Source organism: Carcharhinus amblyrhynchos, chromosome 16 (genome assembly GCF_965287045.1).
Source record: "Carcharhinus amblyrhynchos chromosome 16, sCarAmb.v2.hapA, whole genome shotgun sequence".
Taxonomy (NCBI): domain Eukaryota; kingdom Metazoa; phylum Chordata; class Chondrichthyes; order Carcharhiniformes; family Carcharhinidae; genus Carcharhinus; species Carcharhinus amblyrhynchos.
In genome coordinates, this window is record NC_137339.1 from 6,401,708 (window position 1) to 6,424,526 (window position 22,819).

Consider the following 22,819-nt stretch of genomic DNA (forward strand, 5'->3'; position numbering starts at 1 on the left):
AACCCGCACAACTTGGACTGTGTGAGGAAACTGGAACACCTGGAGGAAACCCATGCAGACATGGGGAGAACATGCAAACTCCACACACACTGTCACTCAAGACGGGAATCGAGCCTGGATCCTTGGTGCTCTGTTAACCACTGGGCCACTGTGCTGCTAAAGATGATGAGGATTTCCAAATAGTCAGGGGGAAAAGAAATGAAGAGTTGTAAAAGGGAGAGTTGGCACTGATAGACATCCTAAGAGACAGGTAGATTAGCTCACCAGCTATTCTCCAGTGACTATTGGCATAAAGAATCCAAATCTGGGATTGGATGCAGAATTAAAGAGATTGTGCTGTTCAATGTGCCTCAGTCTGATGTTACATTGAGTCAGATGCCCTTTAATAAACAACAGATCCCACTTCCCTTCTCCTTATATTAAGGGTCAGACACTTGGTGGACTCTTCCTGCCTCCATAATAAAACTGAGATATTGTGCCTAGCAGAAAAGACCAAACTGCCTGGGACTTTTTCCTCTAGGAATGATAAAGCTGAGGGATCATAGAATCCTACAGTGCAGAAGGAGACCATTCAGCCCATCAAGCCTGCAGTGACAGCAATCCCATCATGGCCTTTCCCCATAACCCCATATATTTACCCTGTGAGTCCCCCTGACACTAAGGGGCAATTTAGCATGGCCACTCCACCTAACCCGCACATCTTTGGACTGTGGAAAGAAACTGGAGCACCTGGAGGAAACCCACGCAGACACAGGGAGAACATGCAGACTCCACACAGACAATGACCCAAGGCTGGAATTGAACCTGGGTTCCTGGCATTGTGAGGCAGCCGTGCTAACCACTGTGCCACCGTGCCGTGTGTTTGATGGTGTCGACATAGAATAGATGGTTGCAGTTGTGGGGAGAACAAATCCAGGGACCATAAATATAAGAGGGTCACCAACAAATCCAATAAGGAATTTGGAGGAACTTATTTACCCAGAGAGTGTTGGGAATGTGCTGCTACAGGGAGTGGTTGAAGTGAAGAGCTCTTTTTTATTTTTACATGGCATGTGAGCATTGCTGCTGACATATTTGTTGCCCATCCCTAATTGCCCTTGAACTGAATGGTCATTTCAGAGGTCAGTTAAGAGTAGGTCTGGAGTCACATGTAGGCCAGACCAGGTAAGGATGGCAGATTTCCTTCCCTAAAGGGACATTAGTGAACCGGATAGGTTTCATTTTGCAACAACTGATGGTCATTATTTCTGAGGCTAGCTTCATAATTCCAGATTTATTAATTAAACTCAAATTTAATGGGTGGCACAGTGGCACTGTGGTCAGCACTGCTACCTCACTGCCTGCGTGAAGTTTGTACATTCTCCCAGTGTCTGTGTGGGTTTCTTCCGGGTGCTCTGGTTTCCTCCCATAGTCCAAAGATGTGTGGGTTAGGTTGATTGGCCATGCTAAATTGACCCGAGTGTTAGGGGGGGTTAGCAGGCTAAATATGTGGGGTTATGGGAATAGGGCCTGGGTGGGATTGTGGTGGGTGCAGACTCAATGGGCCAAATGGCCTCCTTCTGCACTGTGGGGATTCTATGATTCCACCAGCTCCTGTAGTAGGACTTGAACCCAGGCCCCCAGAGCATTAGCCTAGGCCTGTGGATTCTTAGTCTACTGACATTACTGCCATGTCACCATGGATATATTAAAGAGGAAGTTAGATTGGAAGAGATTTGCTGATTGGGATGGATAAAGGTGAAAGGAGAGTCATGTGAAGCATCAACACCAGCAGACATCAGTGGGGCCGAATGGCCCATTTCTGTGCTGCAAATTCTTTGCCAATAAGACCTAACTAAAGCGTGAAAGCGAGAAGGTGCAAAATCCATCAATAACAAAAATCACAGAAGCTGCCTGAATTAAAGAGAGCAATTTCTGAAAAGCAAAAATACAAAATACAGGCTTCTGAATTGTTAGCACATTTTCCTAAGATTGTTGAAATTGTAAATATTTCTGCCTCAGTTCAAGCAACTTCAAAGCACTGGGCTCTACGTCAAAATCCAGTTTCCATTTACATGGCAATGTGGAGAGCCACACAGAGACAAATTATCAGCTGAAACATGTGTCAAAGGGAAGAGGCTCATGTAGTAGGGATTGTTGGAGGAATGGAGGAGTCTGTAGATGGTGTGAGGGGTCAGAGGTGAAGCACCAGGGTACAGTGTGAGCCAATGGGTGGTGATGGAAATGGTGGCAAAGATAAAGGCCAGAATTCTCCAGGCTTGTACCAGTGAGGCTGGTGCTCAGCATCATCTCCATTCGCAGCAGCGGGACTGGAGAATCCCATCCGGGGAGGAGGCTGGAAAATCCCAGCTGGGAAGAAGGCCAAAAAATTCCAGCCACGCAGTAGGTCGGAGAATCCCAGCTGTGGAGGAGATCGGAGAATCCCAGCCGGGGAGGAGATCGGAGAATCCCAGCCGGGGAGGAAGTCGGAGAATCCCAGCCGGGGAGGAGGTCGGAGAATCCCAGCCGGGGAGGAGGTCGGAGGACCCCAGCCAGGGAGGAGGTCGGAGAATCCCAGCCGGGGAGGAGGTCGGAGAATCCCAGCCGGGGAGGAGGTCGGAGGACCCCAGCCAGGGAGGAGGTCGGAGAATCCCAGCCGGGGAGGAGGTCGGAGGACCCCAGCCAGGGAGGAGGTCGGAGAATCCCAGCCGGGGAGGAAGTTGGAGGATCCCAGCCAGGGAGGAGGTCGGAGAATCCCAGCCGGGGAGGAAGTCGGAGAATCCCAGCCGGGGAGGAAGTTGGAGGATCCCAGCCGGGGAGGAGGTCGGAGAATCCCAGCCGGGGAGGAAGTTGGAGGATCCCAGCCGGGGAGGAGGTCGGAGAATCCCAGCCGGGGAGGAGGTCGGAGAATCCCAGCCGGGGAGGAGGTCGGAGAATCCCAGCCGGGGAGGAGGTCGGAGAATCCCAGCCGGGGAGGAGGTCGGAGAATCCCAGCCGGGGAGGAGGTCGGAGAATCCCAGCTGTGGAGGAGATCGGAGAATCCCAGCCAGGGAGGAGGTCGGAGAATCCCAGCTGTGGAGGAGGTCGGAGAATCCCAGCCGGGGAGGAGGTCGGAGAATCCCAGCTGTGGAGGAGGTCGGAGAATCCCAGCTTCGGAGTTCTGAAGTAATACTGAAGATGTTGGTTTTGATCTTCCCAATGTTTAGCCGACTGAAACTGTGGCACATCAAAGACTCAATATTGGACAAAAAAACCACAGAGGCAATATACGGGGTGGGAGGAAGAGCCAGACCACAGGGCAGTCATTATAGAATGGACACCAAACATAGAGGTGAGGGAATGGTGGGCAGATCAACAGTGGTGAACAGCGGGTCAAAGGCTCAGCAGGTGGGAGTTTGAAGATGACTTTGGAAGTGATTTGGTGAAGTTCTGTTTTTTCAGGGCAGTTGCATCCAGGTTTTGGAAAGGGGTAAGATGATGTGAGCCGATAGGCAAGCAGGAAGTTGTTAGAACTGATATGGTCAGTGATCAAGGCCCTGGGATGTGGTAAGTTCAGTGAATAGCCCAGTCTATGGAGGGAGAGGTTGACAGCTCACATCGATTTCACGTAGCCCTATTGGCCCTGCGTAGGATGAGAGCCCCACACTCAAAGCAAGCAATGCTGAATCACCAAGATCTGTACGAGGTAGTGTAGTGATTTTAACTGAAGCACAATTTGTTATTATCTTTTATCTTATCAATCAGGATTGATGCAGCCAGTTTGCCGGTGACATTGAATTTAATCAGAGTCTAAGACGGGGTATAACACCTCAGTTATACAACAGAAACCTGTGACAATGACAATGAGTGAACATTGGCCGGGATGACTGGTGTGTGTGTGTGTGAACAGCCCCTTCTCTTCTTTTTACTTTTTTGGTGCCTCACGTCTCCACAACTTCTCAAACTGCACAAGAGTATCAGCATGAATCTGCCCATAGGAATTCCTCTCCACTGCAAAGGCTTCCTCCAAAGACTTATCCTTTATACCCATTTTCTGGGCTGGAGCTGGGTGAGTGTTATAGTGACAGGATTTAATTGTCCTGCGAAAGTTTTTCTTATTGGTGCTTCAGTGTCTTTATTTAAACCATGGGGTAAAAGCTCACCCTCATGTTACCTTCCACCTTCCATGGCCTTTCCACATGCAAAGTTATCTCTTTAACCTGTGATCAGTGCTCCTTCCACACACATTGTCGGCCACTTTAGGACTTGAACAGCAGGTTAGGTGTAAAGATTCGCATTCTAATCAGTAATCTCTAAACTGTCTGTGCTTTATATGCTCTGTCCGAGGCCAGAACTGTCCATTCACCTGACGAAGAGGGAAACCTCGAAAGCTTGTGTGTTTACTATCAAATAAATCGGTTGGACTAAAACCTGGTGTTGTCAGACTTTTTACTGTGTTTACCCCAGTCCAACGCCGGCACATCCACATCTTTCCACATGCAGCAGACTCCATTCTGTTTTCCTTATCTCTTTCTGTTTCCCTCGGCTAACTCCACAACTTATTTTAAATATCCTATTGTTGGTCTTATTTATGCCCAAAACGGTTAAATTAAGACCTGTTAATGAGTTGTTGATAATGATTATTCAGTCCGATTGCTCTTGTTTCTTATCAGAATTTTGAACCGTGATTCAGTAAAGTAATTCCTATTTTATTCCTACATAATTAGCTTTTATATTCCAGCAAGTTTCTTAATGAAAAGTCTACTGCAGCTTTGTACTGTGCTTATCTATTTACACATTTATCACATCTGGAATACGGGGACAGTATTGGTCACCTTATTTAAACAATAATGTAAATACATTAGAAGCGGTTTAAAGAAGGTTTACTAGATGATTCCAGGAATGGGTACGTTGCCTTATAAGGAAAAGTTGGAGAGATTAGGTTTGTATCCATTCACGGTTAGAAGAGTAAGAGATGACCTTCATGATCCTGAGGGTTGTTCGAAAGAATAAAGAACAGTACAGCACAGGAACAGGCCCTTCAGCCCACCAAGCTTGTACTGTTACATGATGTCTCTACGCGATCCATATCCCTCTATTCCCTGCCTATTCATATGTCTGTTGAGATGCCTCTTAAACGTTGCTATTGTATCTGCTTCTACCACCTCCTCTGGCAATGTATTCCAGGCACTTACCACCCTCTGAGTAAAAAACTTGCCTCTCACATCTCCTTTAAACTTTCCCCCTTTGACCTTAAACCCATGTCCCCCTATAATTAACATTTCTACTCTGAGAAAAGTGGATCCGACTATCCATTCTATCAATGCCTCTCATACTTCTGTAGACCTCCATCAGGTCGCCCCTCAGCCTCCGATGTTGAAGTGAAAACAAACCAAGTTTGTCCAATCTCTCCTCAAAGTTAATATCTTCCAGACCAGGCAACATCCTGGTAAATTTTTTCTTCAAAGTTCCATGTCCTTCTGGTGGTGTGGCGACCAGGACTGTACGCAATATTCCAAATTCGTTCTATACAGCTGCAACATGACTTGCCAATTTTTATACTCTCCACCCCGACAGCCTCCCTGCCCCCACACCCCATCACCCCAACCCCTTCCCCCCACCATCTCACAGCCCCCCACCCCCACTGTCTCACAACACCCTTTCACCCCACTGTCTCACAACATCCCCCACCCTCACCCCTTCCTCTGCCCTCACCAACCCACAGCACATGGGACTGCAGTGATTCAAGAAGGCAGCTCACCACCACCTTCTCAAGGGCAACTGGGGATGGGCAATAAATGCTGGCCGGCCAGCGACGTCCACGTCCCACAAATGAATAAAAAATCTCCCCCACCCCCACTGTCTCACAACAGTATCCCACCTCCACCCTCCCTCCAACCCCCCCATTCACCCTCCCCTTTTCCCACCCCACTGCCTTCCCTAGAATTCCTAATGGCCTTTAATTTTCATGTGGGAGTCTCTCTGTCTCTCTCTCCAATTCTCAGACTCCATTCAACACACGAGCAATACAACATCGCTGTGGGATGTGAGGGTATTTAATTTGCGTCTTGTTTTGTTTGCCATTAAAGTGTGTTTAAAATAAAGAGCAGATGGTATATAATTCAATCCGATAGTGAGACGGTTATGAATCACATTAGCGTGTTACAGTTTGTTCTTGTTCAGATCAGTGCCAGCTGCATTAAGACAGCACGGCAGTGCCCTGTTCAAACCGATCGCATCCCGTGTGTACCCAGGTAACACGGACTGTGTGTCTCCTAAAACCCAGCAATGACTCCAATGACCTGGTCTGGCTCACTGATGGCACTTCTGCTTTGTGTCACGAACCTTGTAGCCTTGTGGTTCTTCTGCTTCTCAACATCAGGGCTGACAATCCCAGTGTGGTGCTAAGGGAGTGCCGCACTGTCAGAGATGTCGTCTTTTGGGTGAGACATTAAGCCGAGGTCCCGTCTGCCCTCTGAAATGCCTGTAAAAGATCCCCAGCACCATTTGGAGGAGGTATTGTCCCTGGTACCCTGCCACCATCACTAAAACAGACTATCTGGTCTTTATCACATTGCCGTTTATGGGATCTTGCTGTGTACAAATTGGCTGCCAAGTTTCCTACATTACATCAGGGACTACACTTAACAAAATATTCTTATTGTCTGTGAAGTATTTTGGAATGTCCTGAGGTTGCAAAAGCTGCTTTATAAATCCAAGCCGTGAGGTGTGTAGAGGTGTCAAGACATCCCGAATTCTTGAAACATCCACAATCTTACTCAGCAGTAACTCACTTTTGTTTCTTTCTCCACCAACTCCTCCCTCCCCCCACCTCACCCCCGCTTCTCCTTTCGCTGTCTCCACTCCAGCTTTCTATCCGATATCTCTCCTCGATTAGATTATCACATTAGGGAAAGCAGATTTAAATGGGTCTACCAATTGTACCCTTCCAGATCCCAAGAAACTGTTTCTATCCTTTATGCCCATCCTGACAAAGGTCATAGAATCTCTGTAGTGCAAAAAGGAGACCATTTGGCCCATTGAGTCTGCATGAACACAAACCCAGACTTACCCCATAACCCCACATACCTTACCCCAACAATCACCCTAAACTTGCACATTTTAGGACACTAAAGAGAAATTTGGCATGGTCAATCCACCTCGCTTGCACGTCTTTGGACTATGGGAGGAAACCAGAGCACCCAGAGGAAACCCACGCAGACACGGGGAGAATGTGCAGAGTCCACACAGACAGTGACTCAAGCTGGGAAGCAAACCTGGGTCCCTGGCACTGTGAGGCAGCGGTGCCAACCACTGTGCCACCCCAAGGTCAAGAACTTATCGGAAGAATTTGAGAAAATACAAAGTTGAAGGGTTCATTCAGCTTCTCAAATCCATTCCTTCCACAGAACACATTTACTGGGCTGGATTTTATAATTTTCAGAGTCACGAGGGGTGCGAGGAGGCCTATGTCAGGGAGACAGCCGATTGGCTGCGTGAAGTGGGAGGGATGGGAGGGGGTGGGGGGAGGATTGGGGTGGGGGAGATGGAGGTGGGGAGATGGGGTGGGGGAGATGGAGGTGGGGAGATGGGGTGGGGGAGATGGAGGTGGGGAGATGGGGTGGGGGAGATGGGAGCAGGGGGGAGATGGAGGTGGGGGAATGGGGGATTGAGGGTGTGGGGGATTTAGGGGTGGGGGAATGGGGGAGATGGGGTGGGGAAATGAACATAAGAACATAAGAAATAGGAGCAGGAGTAGGCCATCTAGCCCTTCGAGCCTGCCCCGCCACTCAATAAGATCATGGCTGATCTGTCGTGGCTCAGTTCCACATTCCCGCCCTTTCCCCATAACCCTTAATCCCCTCGCTTATCAAAAACCCATCAACCCGCGTCTTAAAAATATTTAGCGAGGCAGCCTCCACCACTTCAACGGGCGGGGGGAGATGGGGGTGGGGGAGATGGGGAATGGGAAGACTCCTGCCCAACTTGGGGCTACAGCCCAATATATTACCTTGGACTCCAAGCCACCTACTTACTTTTCAGAGGAGAGAGATTTTGACCCTGCCTCTCAAAGTCAAACTAAATCAAACACTTCTCACTTCTTCACGTTATTCACCCCATTGTTCATTCATTCAGCTGCTGAGGTTTCAACCAGCCAGCAGCCATCGAAGAACAGAGCACTGTTAAATCAAACTCATGCTGCATTGAAATAGTAATGTTTTATCTCACTCAGTGGAACGACAGTAATGTGTGAGCAGATTAGTATTTGCAGCATTCTTCATCACACTCAAAGGTATTGCAACAGCTCTCAAAGGCAGCTTAGAAAAGCTGCATCAGTGTGTGTGCACGTGCACATGTGTGTGTGTACATACATGTATATGTGTTTGTGTGTGTGTACACGAGTCATGTATGTGTGTGTGTGCATGTGTGTGTACACACATGTACGCATGTGTGTATACATGTGTGTATATGTGTCCATGATTGTGCGTGTACGTATGTGTGCCTGTGTGTGTACATATGTGCATATATGTGTGTGTGTCTGTATGTATATATGTGTGTGTGTGTGTGTGTGAGTGTGTATGTGTGTGAGTACGTGTGTGTGAGTATGTGTGTACATGTGAGCGTGTATGTGTGTACATGTGAGCGTGTGTGTGTACGTGTGTGTGTGTGAGTATGTGTGTACGTGTGTGTGTGTCTGTGTGCGTGTGTGTGTGAGTATGTGTGTACATGTGTGTGTGTCTGTGTGTGAGTGTGTACGTGTGTGTGTGTATGTGTGTACGTGTGAGTGTGTGTGTGTGTGTGTGTCTGTGTGTGAGTGTCAGTGTGTGTGAGTGTCAGTGTGTGTGAGTGTGTGCTATATATAAAATAATTAGTAATAAATTCAATAGGAAGCAGAGGAGAAACTCCTTCACCCAGAGGGTTGTGAGATGTGGAACTTGTTACCACAGGGTGCATTGGGGTGAGCAGCATCTCAGCGAGTGGGAAATAGATAACCACACGAGAGAGAATGGATCTGAAAGATATGCTGACAATGTGAGTGAGGGCTGGGAGGTGGAGCTTAAACACTGGAATGGATCAGCAGGGCCAAATGCTGCACTGTAAATCCGATGCCATTCCATGCCCTTTCCCAGACACACTATTGTTTGGTATAACTGTATCTTTTTGTCTGTTTGCAGGTTAATACGGACAGGTCCTATTGGTTACCATGGTTAATGAGACATTCCGGAGCTGGGATCCTAAGTTTGAGGATCAGGCTATCAATGTGAATGTTGGAGGGCTGAAGAGGAAGCTGAGCTCCAGCACCCTCTCCAAGTTCCCTAACACCAGGCTGGGACAGCTCTTAAAGTGTGACTCGGAGGAGTCCATTCTCCGAATATGTGACGATTACGACGTGTCAAAGAAAGAGTTCTACTTCGACCGACACCCAGGCCTCTTCCCGTACGTCTTAAACTTTTATCAGACCGGGAGGCTGCACATGATGGACGAACTTTGTGTCTTCTCGTTTTCGCAAGAGATTGAATATTGGGGCATCAACGAGTTCTTCCTCGATTCCTGCTGCAGATATCGGTACCACGATCGCAAAACCGAGAGCAGGCGCAAAAACTGGGACGAGGAGAGCGACGTGAGCAGCATCGACACTTCCCCGGACGAGATCTCCGATTTTAACCGTGACTTGTTGATATTCCGCGGGATGAAGTACGGGAACTATAGGAAGCAGCTCTGGCTGACCCTGGAGAATCCTGGATATTCCATCCCTAGTAGACTCTTCAGTTTCCTCTCCATCAGTGTGGTGCTGGGATCCATTGCCACCATGTGCATTCACAGCATGCCTGAGTACCAGGTCTTGGACGAGTACGAGGAGGAGATTGACGATCCCAGGTTACAAATTGTGGAGCATTTCTGCATCGCTTGGTTCTCCATGGAAGTGTGTTCACGCATGCTCCTCAGCCCCAACTTTAAGAGGTTTTGTTTTCACCCGCTGAACATGATTGACATCATTTCCGTCTTGCCCTTTTACTTCACCCTGCTGGTTCACCTGATCTTTGGCCACACAACCGACCTGGAAAACCTGGGCAAGGTGGTTCAAGTCCTGAGGTTGATGAGGATCTTCAGAGTGCTCAAGTTAGCCCGTCACTCAACGGGACTTCGGTCACTAGGGGCAACTTTAAAGGTAAGAATAAGACTTTCCAGTTGTTGGGCTTTCTAAGAGAGTTTTAATGCTGATAGGACACTTTTTCTTTGTGCTTCCTAATCCATGAGAAATCAGCTTGAAACTACTCATCTGGTTCGCTAATGCCCTTTAGGGAAGGAAATCTGCCGTCCTTACCCGGCCTGGCCTACATGTGACTCCAGAGCCACAGCAATGTGATTGATTCTCAACTGCCCTCTGAAATGGCCAAGCAAGCCACTCAGTTCAAGGGTAAAAGGGATGGGCAATAAATACTGGCCAGTATGTCCTACTAATGAATAAAAAAATCCATCAATATGATAACAATCAATCATAGAACCCCTACAGTACAGAAAGAGGCCATTCGGCCCATTGAGTCTACACCAACCACAATCCCACCGAGGCCTACCCCCATATCCCTACATATTTTACCCACTAATCCTCTAACCTATGCATCTATGGTCAATTTAGCATGGCCAATCAACCTAACCCGCACATCTTTGGACTGTGGGAGGAAACCGGAGTACCCGGATAAAACACGCAGACATGAGCAGAACGTGCAAACTCCACACAGACAGTGACCCGAGCTGGGAATCGAACCCAGATCCTTGGAGCTGTGAAGCAGCAGTGCTAACCATTGTGCTACCGTGCCGCTAACTGTGAGCTTTCATAGAAACGTAGAAGATAGGAGCAGGAGGAGGTCATTCGGCCCTTCGAGCCTGCTCTGCCATTCATCACAATCATGGCTGATCGTCCAACTCAATAGCCTAATCCTGTTTTTTCCCCATAACCTTTCACCCCAAGTGTTATATCCAGCTGCCTCTTGAATACATTCGATGTTTTGGCATCAACTACTTCCTGTGGTAATGAATTCCGCAGGCTCACCACTCTTTGGGTGAAGAAATGCCTCCTCACCTCCGTCCTTAACATTGGTATAGAGTCACTTAGAGTATCATCGAATCATAGAGTCCTACAGTGCAGAAGGAGGCCATTTGGCCCATTGAGGCTGCACTGACCACAATCCCACCCAGGCCCGACCCATTAACCCCACATATTTACCCTAGCTAGTCCCCCTGATACTAAGGGGTAATTGAGCAGAGCCTATCCACCTAACCTACACATCTCTGGACAGTCGGAGGAAATTAGAGCATCCTGGAGGGAATCCACGTAGACATGGGAAGAACATGCAAATTCCACACAGACAGTAACCCAAGGCCGGAATTGAACCAGGGTCCCTGGCGCTGTGAGGCAGCAGTGTTAACCACTATGCCACCCTGCTGCCCATAACTGTGACTAATTTTGGGCACCAAAATTTAGGAAGGATGTGAAGGCTTTAGAGAGGTTTTATATTCGCTCAAGGGATGTGGGCATTGCTGGCTGGGGCAGCATTTATTACCCATCCCTAATTGCCCATGAACTGAGGGGCTTGCTGGATCATTTCAGAGGGCAATTAACAGTCAACCACATTGCCATGGGTCTGGAGTCACATACAGACCAGAGCAGGTAAGGATGACAGATTTCCTTCCCTAAAGGATATTATTGAAACATGGGTTTTTATCATTTCACGGTCATCGTGAGACCTTTAATTCCAGATTTTTATTGAATTCAAATTTCACCATCTGCCACAGTGGGATTTGAACCTGGGTCCCCAGAGCATTACCCTGGGTCTCTGGATTACTAGTCCAGCAACAATACCACTGCACCACTGCCTCCAGCTTAAAGATAGACAAAACTGGTTACAGGGATGAGTGACTTTAGTTAGATAGATAGATTGGAGATGGCGAGACTGGAAATTTCTCCTCACCTCAGTCCTAAATTGCTGATCCCCATATCCTGAAACTGTGACCCCATGTTCTAGAACCCCCCACTCCACCAAGCCAGCCAGAGGAAACAATATCCCTGAATTCAATCCATCCAGCCCCCGTCAAAATTGTATACTTTTCATCAAGATTCCCTCTCATTCTTCTAAATGCCGGTGAACACAGGCCCAGTCGACCCAATCTCTCCTCATACGACAATCAGTCTGGTGATGTCCATTGTGCTCCCTCTGGGGCAAGTATATCCTCTCTTAGATAAGGAGGCCAAACTGCACACACTACTCCAGGTGTGGTCTCACCAAGGTCCTGTACAACTGCAGTAAGATGTCCCTGCTCCTGCACTCGAGTCCTCTTGCAAGGAAGGCCAGCATACCATTTGTCTTCCTAACCACTTGGGCCGAATGGTCTATCTTTTTTCTGTATGTTCCATGTAATTCTACTGTATTAACAGCGATATTATTGTGCCACATTACACTTCTGCATATATTATGGAGATATAATAGGACTCCAAATATTATTAACATTGATATATTGCATGATAGTGCCATCACATTAGATATCGCAAAATTATGAATTTTTATCTATTTCTTCTGAAGATACTTGCCTCAGCATTATCAATCCAGTTTAACATTATTTGACAAGATAAAGACATTCTATCAAACAATCACCAATTCAATTGATATTAAAAGGCGCTTAAGTAGAGAATAATGAGGATGATATGCCGAAATCTAATTGTGGCATTAGTAGGTTAGGAACAGATTAGTATAATTAAAGAGTCTATTATCGGCTGGAATATATTCAAACTGATAGGATTTTTTTGTACTGAGAATAATGGACAATAGTCGGTATAAATAGAAATATAAAGGTTTTGTATTTAGATCTGGTTCCATCGTTCCTGGAACTCTACTCCTGAGGTTCCTCTACTCCGACCACAGAACCAAACCAGCTTTTATCAAAGTCATTAATGACATTATGTGTGACTGTGACAAGGATAAACTTTCCCTCCTCGTCCTTCCTATAGTTAAAAAGGAATCATAGAATCCCTACTGTGCAGCAGAGGCCATTCAGCCCATCAAGCCTGTACTGACTTTCTGACAGAGTATCTTACCCAGGCCTTCTCCCCCACCCTGTCCCCCTAAACCCACACATTTACCATGACTAGTCTATCTAACTTCCACATCTTGGGACACGAAGAGACAATTCAGCACGGCCAATCCACCTAACCTACACATCTTTGGACACTAAGGGATAATTTAGCATGGACAATCCATCTAGCCTACACATCTTTGGACTCTAAGGTACAATTTAGCATGGCCAATCCCCCTAACCTACACATCTTTGGACTCTAAGGGGTAATTTAGCATGGACAATCCATCTAGCCTACACATCTTTGGACACTAAGGGACAATTTAGCATGGCCAATCCCCCTAACCTACACATCTTTGGACTCTAAGGGACAATTTAGCATGGCCAATCCACCTAGCCTACGCACTTCTGGATGCGAAAGGACAATTTAGCATGGCCAATCCAGCTAGTCTCCACACCTTTGGACACTAAGGGGAAATTTAGCACGGCCAATCCACCTAACCTCCACATCTTGATACACTAAGAGACAATTTAGTATGGCCAATCCACCTAACCTACACATCTTTGGACACTAAGGGGCAATTTAGTATGGCCAATCCACCTAACCTACACATCTTTGGACACTAAGGGGAAATTTAGCACGGCCAATCCACCTCACCTCCACATCTTGATACACTAAGGGACAATTTAGTATGGCCAATCCACCTAACCTACACATCTTTGGACACTAAGGGACAATTTAGTATGGCCAATCCACCTAACCTACACATCTTTGGACACTAAGGGAAAATTTAGCGTGGCCAACCCATCTAACGCATACATCTTTGAACACTAAGGGACAATTTAACATGACTAATTGATCTGACCTGCACATCTTTGGACTGTGGGAGGAAACCAGAAACTCATGACAATATATGTGACTGTGACAAGGGTAAACATTCCCTCCTTGTCCTTCTCTCCCAGTCTATAGTCTTTGACAAGGTTGACCACATATCCTCCTTCAACATATCTGCACTGTGATTTGCCTGGGTGGGACTGTTTCTACGTGCTTCCATTCTTACCTATCTAATCATAGCCAAAGAATTACTTGCAATGGCTTCTCTTCCTGCTCCTGCACCCTTACCTCTTGTGCCGGCATCCCCCCTCAGCCCCCTCCAAGGGTTAACCTTTGACCTCCTCCTGTTTCTAGTTGACATGCTGTCCCATGGTGACATTCTCCAAAGACTTAGCATTCATTTTTACATGTACACTGACAAGAGCCAACTCCAGCTCAGCACCAGTCTCTCCTCCTCTATCACTACATTGTCAAACTGCATATCTGACACCCAGTACCGGATGAACAGTCCATGGCCACAGTTTGAGGTTAAGCAATATGAAAGCAAAATATTGCAGCTCCTGGAGACCTGAAATAAAAGCAGAAAGTGCTGGAAATACTCAGCAGGTCTGGCAGCATCTGTGGCTGGAGAAACAGAGTTAACATTTCAAATCCAACGTGAGTCTTCTACAGAACATTATCTACATTATCTGAGATTAAGCCACTCTGTTCGCAATGTAGGTGTCACATTTGGTCCCATGACCTCACATTCATTCCATAATTAACACCGTCTACTTCCAGCTCTGTAACATTACCTGACCTCACCCCAGTCTCAGCTGATCTGCTACTGAAACCCTTGTCCATGCCTTCCCAACCAGCAGACTCAACCGTTCCACGCATTCCTCGCTGGTTTCCCACATCCTGCTCTCTGCAACCTGGGGTCATCCAAAACTCTGCTGTTAACTCCCTGCCTTAAATCACATCAAGTCCCATTCTCTTATTGCCCCGTACTCTCCGACCTACATCCATTCCCAGCCAAGCAACTTGATTTTAAAAATCCCATCCTTGATTAAAACTCTTCCATAGCCTCACGCTCTCTCTATCTCTGTCATCCCCTCCAGTCCCACCGAATAAAGGAGTTACATTCACACATTTTCCGATCTAATGGCACCCTCCCTGAAGCCAGGGAATTCTGGAAAATTAAAACCAAGCTATCTCACTTGCCACTTTTTTGAAGACCCTAGGCTGAAGTCCTGTGGGGATTTGTCAGCCTGCAGCTCCAAGAGGTTTGCTCAATACCTCTTCCCTGGTGATTGTACCAACTGACCCAAGAACAGCTTCTTCCCTGCTGCCATCAGACTTTTGAATGGACCTACCTTACACAAAGTTGATCTTTCCCTACACCCTAGTTATGACTGTAACACTACATTCTGCAACCTGTCCTTTCCTTCTCTATGAACGGTCTGCTTTGTCTGTATGGCGTGCAAGAAACAATACTTTTCACTGTATGTTAATATATATAACAATAATAAATCAAATCAAATCAAATCAATGTAATTTTCCAGGATCTTTCCCTCTTTACCAATTCCTGATTTATAGCTATTTCTGGGATGTTACTTCTCTCTAGTGAAGAATGATACAAAATGGGTGACATGGCGGCACGCTGGTTAGCACTGCTGCCTCACTGCACCAGGGACCCGGGTTCAATTCCAGCCTAGGCTCACTGTCTGTCTGGCACAATAAAAAGCCTCACAACACCAGGTTAAAGTCCAACAGGTTTATTTGGCAGCACAAGCTTTCGGAGTCTCGCTCCTTCATCAGGTGAATGAGGGCTTGTGTTCACAGACAGGACACATACAGACACAAACTCAATTTACAAGATAATGGTTGGAATATGAGTCTATACAGGTAATCAAGTCTTAAAGGTACAATGTGAGTGGAGAGAGGGCCAAGCACAAGTTAAAGACCAGATGAAATCGAAGTTCTCAGCCGAGGGCTCAATTTCTGTCCCACCACCAAAATAGACCCCATCAGTCTCGCAGCGGAAACTGATAGCCAAGTTCCACACACATGAGGACGGCCTCAACCGGGATCTTGGGTTCATGTCACACTATCTGTAACCCCCACAGCTTGCCTGGGCTTGCAAAATCTCACTAACTGTCCTGTCTGGAAACAATACACATCTCTTTAACTGTGCTTAACCCTCTCTGCACTCACATTGTCTGTACCTTTAAGACTTGATTACTTGTAAAGACTCGCATTCCAGCCATTATCTTGTAAATTGAGCTTGTGTCTGTATGTGCCCTGTTTGTGAACAGAACTCCCACTCAACTGATGAAGGGGCAGTGCTTTGAAAGCTTGTGCTGCCAAGTAAACCTGTTGGACTTTAACCTGGTGTTGTGAGACTTCTTACTGTGTTTACCCCAGTCCAACGCTGGTATCTCCACATCATGTGTGGAGTTGCACAATCTCCCTGTGTCTGAGTGGGTTTCTTCCAGTTCCCTCCTATACTCCAAAGATGTGTGGATTAGGTGGATTGGCCATGCTAAATTGACCTTGGAGTCCTAAGATGTGTAAGTTGGGAAGGGGAGGTGGGTGGGATTAGTGTAGTAAGTACAAGGGGTTATGGGGATAGAGTCTGGGTGGGATGTTCTATTGGAGAGTCAGTGCAGACTCAATGGGCGGAATAGTCTGTTTCTGTACTATGGGATTTCTATGATTCAATGAAAATATCAATTCAATTCATTTGCCATCTCCTTATTTTCCACTATTAATTCCTCGGAGTTTAGTTCGCTTTCTCTCATACTCTAAGCCTTTCTTCATTGTTAATATTTTGGTCATTCCTTACTTTTTTTTACATTCCGTCTAATCTTCTCACCTTCCACCCATCTTTACCTAATTATGTGCTTTCTTTCTTTAAATTTGACACAATTTTTTTTTTAGTTACCAGCTAATTGTGATCTCTCCCCTTGGAATGTTTCTTTCTCAGTGGAATATATTTATTTAAATGTCTGCCACTGCGTCCCTGTTGATGTGTATTGCCAGTTCACTTTAACCAGTTGTGCTTTTGTGCTCTCAAAATTGCCCGTATTTAAGTTTAAAACACTAGGCTCGGATCCACTCTCCTCTGTCTCAATCTGAATGTAAAATTCAATTATATTATGATGGCTAGGATTGCCTTCACCATGAGGCCATTAATTGATCCTATTTTGTTGCACAATATCAGGCTTAGTATTATCTGCTCCTTGGTTGGTGCCAGAACTTGCTGTTCTAAGAAACTTACTGGTGATTTGATGTTGGATTTGTACTCCCTGTACACTCTGTCCCATCCTGTCACATCCTATTTATCATTTTCTGCATAAATACCATTCTCTCGTGTCTTTTCTCTACTCTTTGATTTGCTACAACTTCCCAGATTTGATCCCTTGCTCCGATTATTGAATTTATAATCCTCTCTACTTCCCCAGTTATGCAGCTCTCCAGAATACTGGTGCCAGTGTGGTTCAGGTGTAGACTGTTCCAATGACTGATACCCCTGTACTGGTATCAGTGCTCCACAAACTGGAACCCATTTCTCCCACGCCAGTATTTGGACCATGTGTTCATCTCTCTTATCTTATGTACCTTATGGCAATTTGCATGAGACTCAGGTAATAACGTGGAGATTATAACCTTTGATGTTCTGCTTTTGAATTTAATGGCAAGCTCCTCGTACTCTTCATGTAGAACCTCTTTCCTAGTTCTATCTACATGGATCACAACTGTATCCTCCCCCCCTTCTCACGCCAGCGCAGAAGAGATGTCACAAACCCTGGCCCCAGACAGGCAGCCGTCTGCACTCTCAGTCTTTGTTACAGAAAACAGTGTCAATCTCCCTTACTATTCCCCTCTGAACATTACATCCCTTCTTGCTCCCCAAGCTCCATTAGCTTTCTGTATCATTATACCAAGTTCAGTTTGCAACCCCACTCTCATCCAAACAAGCTGAGATAACCTCAAACTATTAGACTATTGCAAAGTCTCCTGCACTCCTGCCCTCTGGGATCCCCTTACCTCATTGGCTGTCACACAGCCCTGTGCCTGATCACTGAACAAATCAGAAGTAGTGTGGCTGCCTCCTGATCCAGGAAACTTCCACCCGCGTCGCAGTGTCTGCAGTTTTAGGCTCAAGCTTTATAAAGACTTTCCGCAGGCATGTTTATTCTGGGTCACACTGGCATCGAGAGCTCCCACATGCTGCAGCAGACCCGCCATCCTTAATCTGTTTCAGTTAACTATTTAATTATAGCATTCAGTTATTTATTTTCCTTTATTATATATTTATTAACTTTACCAGTTCATATACTTTTTATCACCAGTTTGTATACTATACTGAACCTCAGGACTGGAATCGACAGTAAGGTCACATCCCCCTGTATTCGAGTAAAATCTAATTCCTACGGGATGAGAAAGGAAGGAAAAGAGAAAAGAAAGGAACACCACCTCCCCCCCCGCCAACCCCCCACCACCCACCCCCCCCGCCAAATCCCTCCCCACCAAACCCCCCAAAACACCCCACCAAACCCCCTCCACCAAACCCCCCCCACCAATCCCCCCCAGTCACCGAGCTCCCTCACTCACCAACCCCCCCTTACTCACCAAACTCATTCACTTACCAAACTCCCCCAATCACCAAACACCCCCACACATGAACGCCCCCCCCCAGTCACCCAAACCCCCTCATTTGCCAAACCCCCCCACCACAAAACTCTCCCACACACCGAATCCCCCCAATCACAAAACTGCCCTCACTCACCAAACTCCCCCATTCACCAAACTCTCCCATTCACCAAACTGCCCCATTCACCAAACTGCCCCATTCACCAAACTCCCCCATTCACCAAACTCTCCCATTCACCAAACTGCCCCATTCACCAAACTCCCCCATTCACCAAACTGCCCCATTCACCAAACTGCCCCATTCACCAAACTGCCCCATTCACCAAACTCCCCCATTCACCAAACTGCCCCATTCACCAAACTGCCCCATTCACCAAACTCCCCCATTCACCAAACTCTCCCATTCACCAAACTGCCCCATTCACCAAACTGCCCCATACACCAAACTCCCCCATTCACCAAACTCCCCCATTCACCAAACTGCCCCATTCACCAAACTCCCCCATTCACCAAACTCCCCCATTCACCAAACTGCCCCATTCACCAAACTGCCCCTTCTCTAAACTCCCCCATTCACCAAACTCCCCCATTCACCAAACTGCCCCATTCACCAAACTGCCCCATTCACCAAACTCCCCCATTCACCAAACTGCCCCATTCACCAAACTCCCCCATTCACCAAACTCCCCCATTCACCAAACTCCCCCATTCACCAAACTGCCCCATTCACCAAACTCCCCCATTCACCAAACTCCCCCATTCACCAAACTGCCCCTTCTCTAAACTCCCCCATTCACCAAACTGCCCCATTCACCAAACTGCCCCATTCACCAAACTGCCCCATTCACCAAACTCCCCCATTCACCAAACTGCCCCATTCACCAAACTCCCCCATTCACCAAACTGCCCCATTCACCAAACTGCCCCATTCACCAAACTCCCCCATTCACCAAACTGCCCCATTCACCAAACTGCCCCATTCACCAAACTGCCCCTTCTCTAAACTCCCCACTTGCCAAGCTCCTCAATATGTACTCAGTTCCATGGCTGCACTCACCCTTTGGACAATGCCATGGAGGAATTGAAACACAAGGATGAGAATTTTAAGATCGAGGCTGATCATACTTGTCTTCTCTATTTCACATTTGGCCCAGTGGGTTAGCACTGCTGCCTCACAGCGCCAAGGACCCGGGTTCGATTCCCGATTTGTGTCACTGCCTGTGCAGAGTCTGCACGTTCTCCCCGTGTCTGTGTGGGTTTCCTCCGGGTGCTCCGGTTTCCTCCCACAGTCTGAAAGACGTGCTGGTTAACTGCATTGGCCGTGCTAAATTCTCCCTCAGTGTAACCTGAACAGGCGCTGGAGCGTTGGGACTAGGGGATTTTCACAATGCAGCGTTTGTGTAAACCTACTTGTGACACTAATAAATAAACTTTAAAACGTTTCCCCAGCTATCTCCATCGAAAGGTCATTTCCCTGATCTTGGTCCTGACTTTTCTTTGTTTCCATTTTAAAGCACAGCTATCGCGAGGTGGGCATTCTGCTGCTGTACCTGGGTGTTGGGGTCTGCGTCTTCTCCGGAATGGCCTACACAGCGGAGAAGGATGAGGATGTCGGGCTGGACACCATCCCGGCCTGCTGGTGGTGGGGCACAGTCAGCATGACCACGGTGGGCTACGGGGACGTCGTGCCCATCACGGTGGCGGGCAAGCTGGCCGCCTCGGGCTGCATCCTGGGGGGCATCCTCGTGGTGGCGCTGCCCATCACCATCATCTTCAACAAGTTCTCCCACTTTTACCGGCGGCAGAAGGCACTGGAGGAGGCGGTGAGGGGCAGCCGGTTGACCGGGAAGAAGAGGCGGGACGAGGGAGAGGGAGAGGGGGAAGCGTTGGAGATGGAGGAGGGACTGGGGCAACTGGACAACCTGGAAACACGAGACCCCGACAGACTGGAGAGCAGAGAACCAACTGCAAAGTAAGACTGTCCAATGGACAGGGAATCGTTTTATAGAATCTATATTAGATTGCAGGGCTTTACCAAGGAGGATTCTGAATGAATATGGACTGTTGTCAAAAAGAAATCCTTAGAACTGTTATATACATGCTTGCCTCAGCCACAGCACTTGATCTATCCAGAGGAAATTGCATATGTGACCCAAACACAACCACACTGTCGAAGTCGAGGTACCACAACCAACATCACAACCTGCTTGCCATTGCATCTTGCCAACTCTACACCAAGATACCCAACCCCTGCCATAAACACCCCTGACAATGTCTAACCCCAGCTGTATGGGGTTTATTGTCTGTCACTGCGCACAGCAATAACTCAACTGCACTCCAATCCCCAATCACAATTAACAGGATAGGGGATGAGGGTGGGGATTGTGGGGAGGGGTGGTGGGCGTGGAAGTCCTCTTCTGGGTTACTTGAATTCTCAGCTGGCTAGTCCTCCACCTCAGCAAGAGAAAACTGCCTTTCCTACAGCCCGGTTAATATTGCAAAATGTTTCACCCAGTTTGACACCAAGTCACATAACCATCAGGTGAGGTGAGCAAACACTTGCTGATAAGGAGGAGATGGAGGAGGGGGTGAAGCCAGGAACGGGTTTGAGCACAAAGGCGAGAAATTTAAAATCAATGCGTTGGGGGACCGGGTGCCAATGTTGACCAGCAGAGGTTTTGGGTGAATTGAAGTGTATGTTAGCTGGAGGAGGCAGTGAGGGGAACACAGGAATAAGTGGAGCCTGGAGGTAACGAAAGCTGCATGGGGGATTTCACTTGGACTGAGAGAGAATAAAGACCGACACTGTGAAAATCCGAAAAAGAAATCCACCAGCGCCCCACACTGAGAACATACAGCAGCAGAAAAGGACACAGTGCATCCAACACAAGCCTTTCTCCCAATCCATGTACCACTGACCCATTATGGACAATCCCAACCCCTCCCCATGCCTACGCCTGGGAGAAAATCCATGTGAGAAAATTCACAAGAACATCAAAAGCACATTGTAAAATGTTTAACCAATCCAGCAGCTCGCTTATCTATCACGGGTAGATAGGTTTCTGATAGACAAGGGAATTAAGGGTTATGGGGAGAAAGCGGGAAAGTGGAACTGATCCACTTCAGATCAGCCATGATCTTATTGAATGGCGGGGCAGGCTCGAAGGGCTAGATGGCCGACTCCTGCTCCTATTTCTTATGTTCTTATTGAAACGTGACCTCCTGATCTTCACATTTAGCCACTCCCTCCCTCTCTCCCTCACTGTAATAGGATGGATTTTTTACTCTCAGGAAGATCTATCCAAGGCGAATGGCACTAGAGACTTGGAGGGGAAGCTGGAAGTTTTGGTGTTTCTGCCCCCACTCCGGGCGCCGCAGGTCACGGGGTTTGCTGCCGAAAACATTTCATGTTAGCATCCTAATCACCAACCAAATTAGGCAGCATGGTGGTTAGCACTGCTGCCTCACAGCACCAGGGACCCGGGTTTTATTCCTGACTTGGGTCACTGTCTGCGCAGAGTCTGCACATTCTCCCTGTGTCTGCGTGGGTTTCCTCCGGGTGCTCTGGTTTCCCCGCGCAGTCTGAAACATGTGCCGGTTAGGTGCATTGTCCATGATAAATTCTCCCTCAGTGTACCCGAACAGGCGCCAGAGTGTGGCAACTCGGGGATTTTCACCGTAACTTCATCGCCGTGTTAATGTAAGCCTGCTTGTGACACTAATAAATAAACTTTATATTCTGGTGCCAGAGGCAAAAAGCAAAAGAGAGTGGGATGAATTGTGTCGCTCTTTCAAAGAGCTGTGACTGAAATGGAGGGTCAAATGGCCTGTTCTGTGCTGTATCATTCTATGATTCATCTGTTGGCAGCTAGTTGATGAATGTGATAATGCGGAACTGAAAGCTCCTCACTCAGCGAGACACCCCTGCCTGTCCGATGAGAAAAATTAAACTGTTCAATCACGTTATCAATGTCAGAGAAAAATCCAATTTTCTGATTGGACACTGAGGCTGGCACTGGCAGTTTAAAGCGTCATAAGATATAAAATCCATCCAGTTACCACAATGACCTTTGTTGTCTTTCCTTCTCTTGTCAAAGTTATTGCAGAAGTAGCAGATCAATGGAACTGATTTAAAATCACTGTGAGCAGAATAGCTCCAACTCCTGAAATAATAATTAGCTTAAACTTGCTGATGGTTATTGCTAGAACATAATTGATATTCTATCCTGTCCCAAACATCCATATCACTCTTGTTGGAGAAGGTGGATCACTCTGACATCTCGACAACATTTCTTCAGTGTTAATCTTCACTCTTGT

General features: G+C 47.2%; 1 protein-coding gene across 1 annotated transcript in view; it reads left to right on the forward strand.

The window, feature by feature from the left end:
• Window positions 1–22,819, forward strand: part of LOC145353799 (delayed-rectifier potassium channel regulatory subunit KCNS2) — a 41,351-nt gene that overhangs the window by 13,136 nt on the left and 5,396 nt on the right. The window contains exons 2-3 of the mRNA XM_080204615.1: window positions 9,135–10,129; window positions 20,017–20,474. Coding sequence (XP_080060741.1) covers window positions 9,164–10,129; window positions 20,017–20,474 — 1,424 coding nt within the window. The 5' untranslated portion in view covers window positions 9,135–9,163. The remainder of the gene's footprint in view (window positions 1–9,134; window positions 10,130–20,016; window positions 20,475–22,819) is intronic.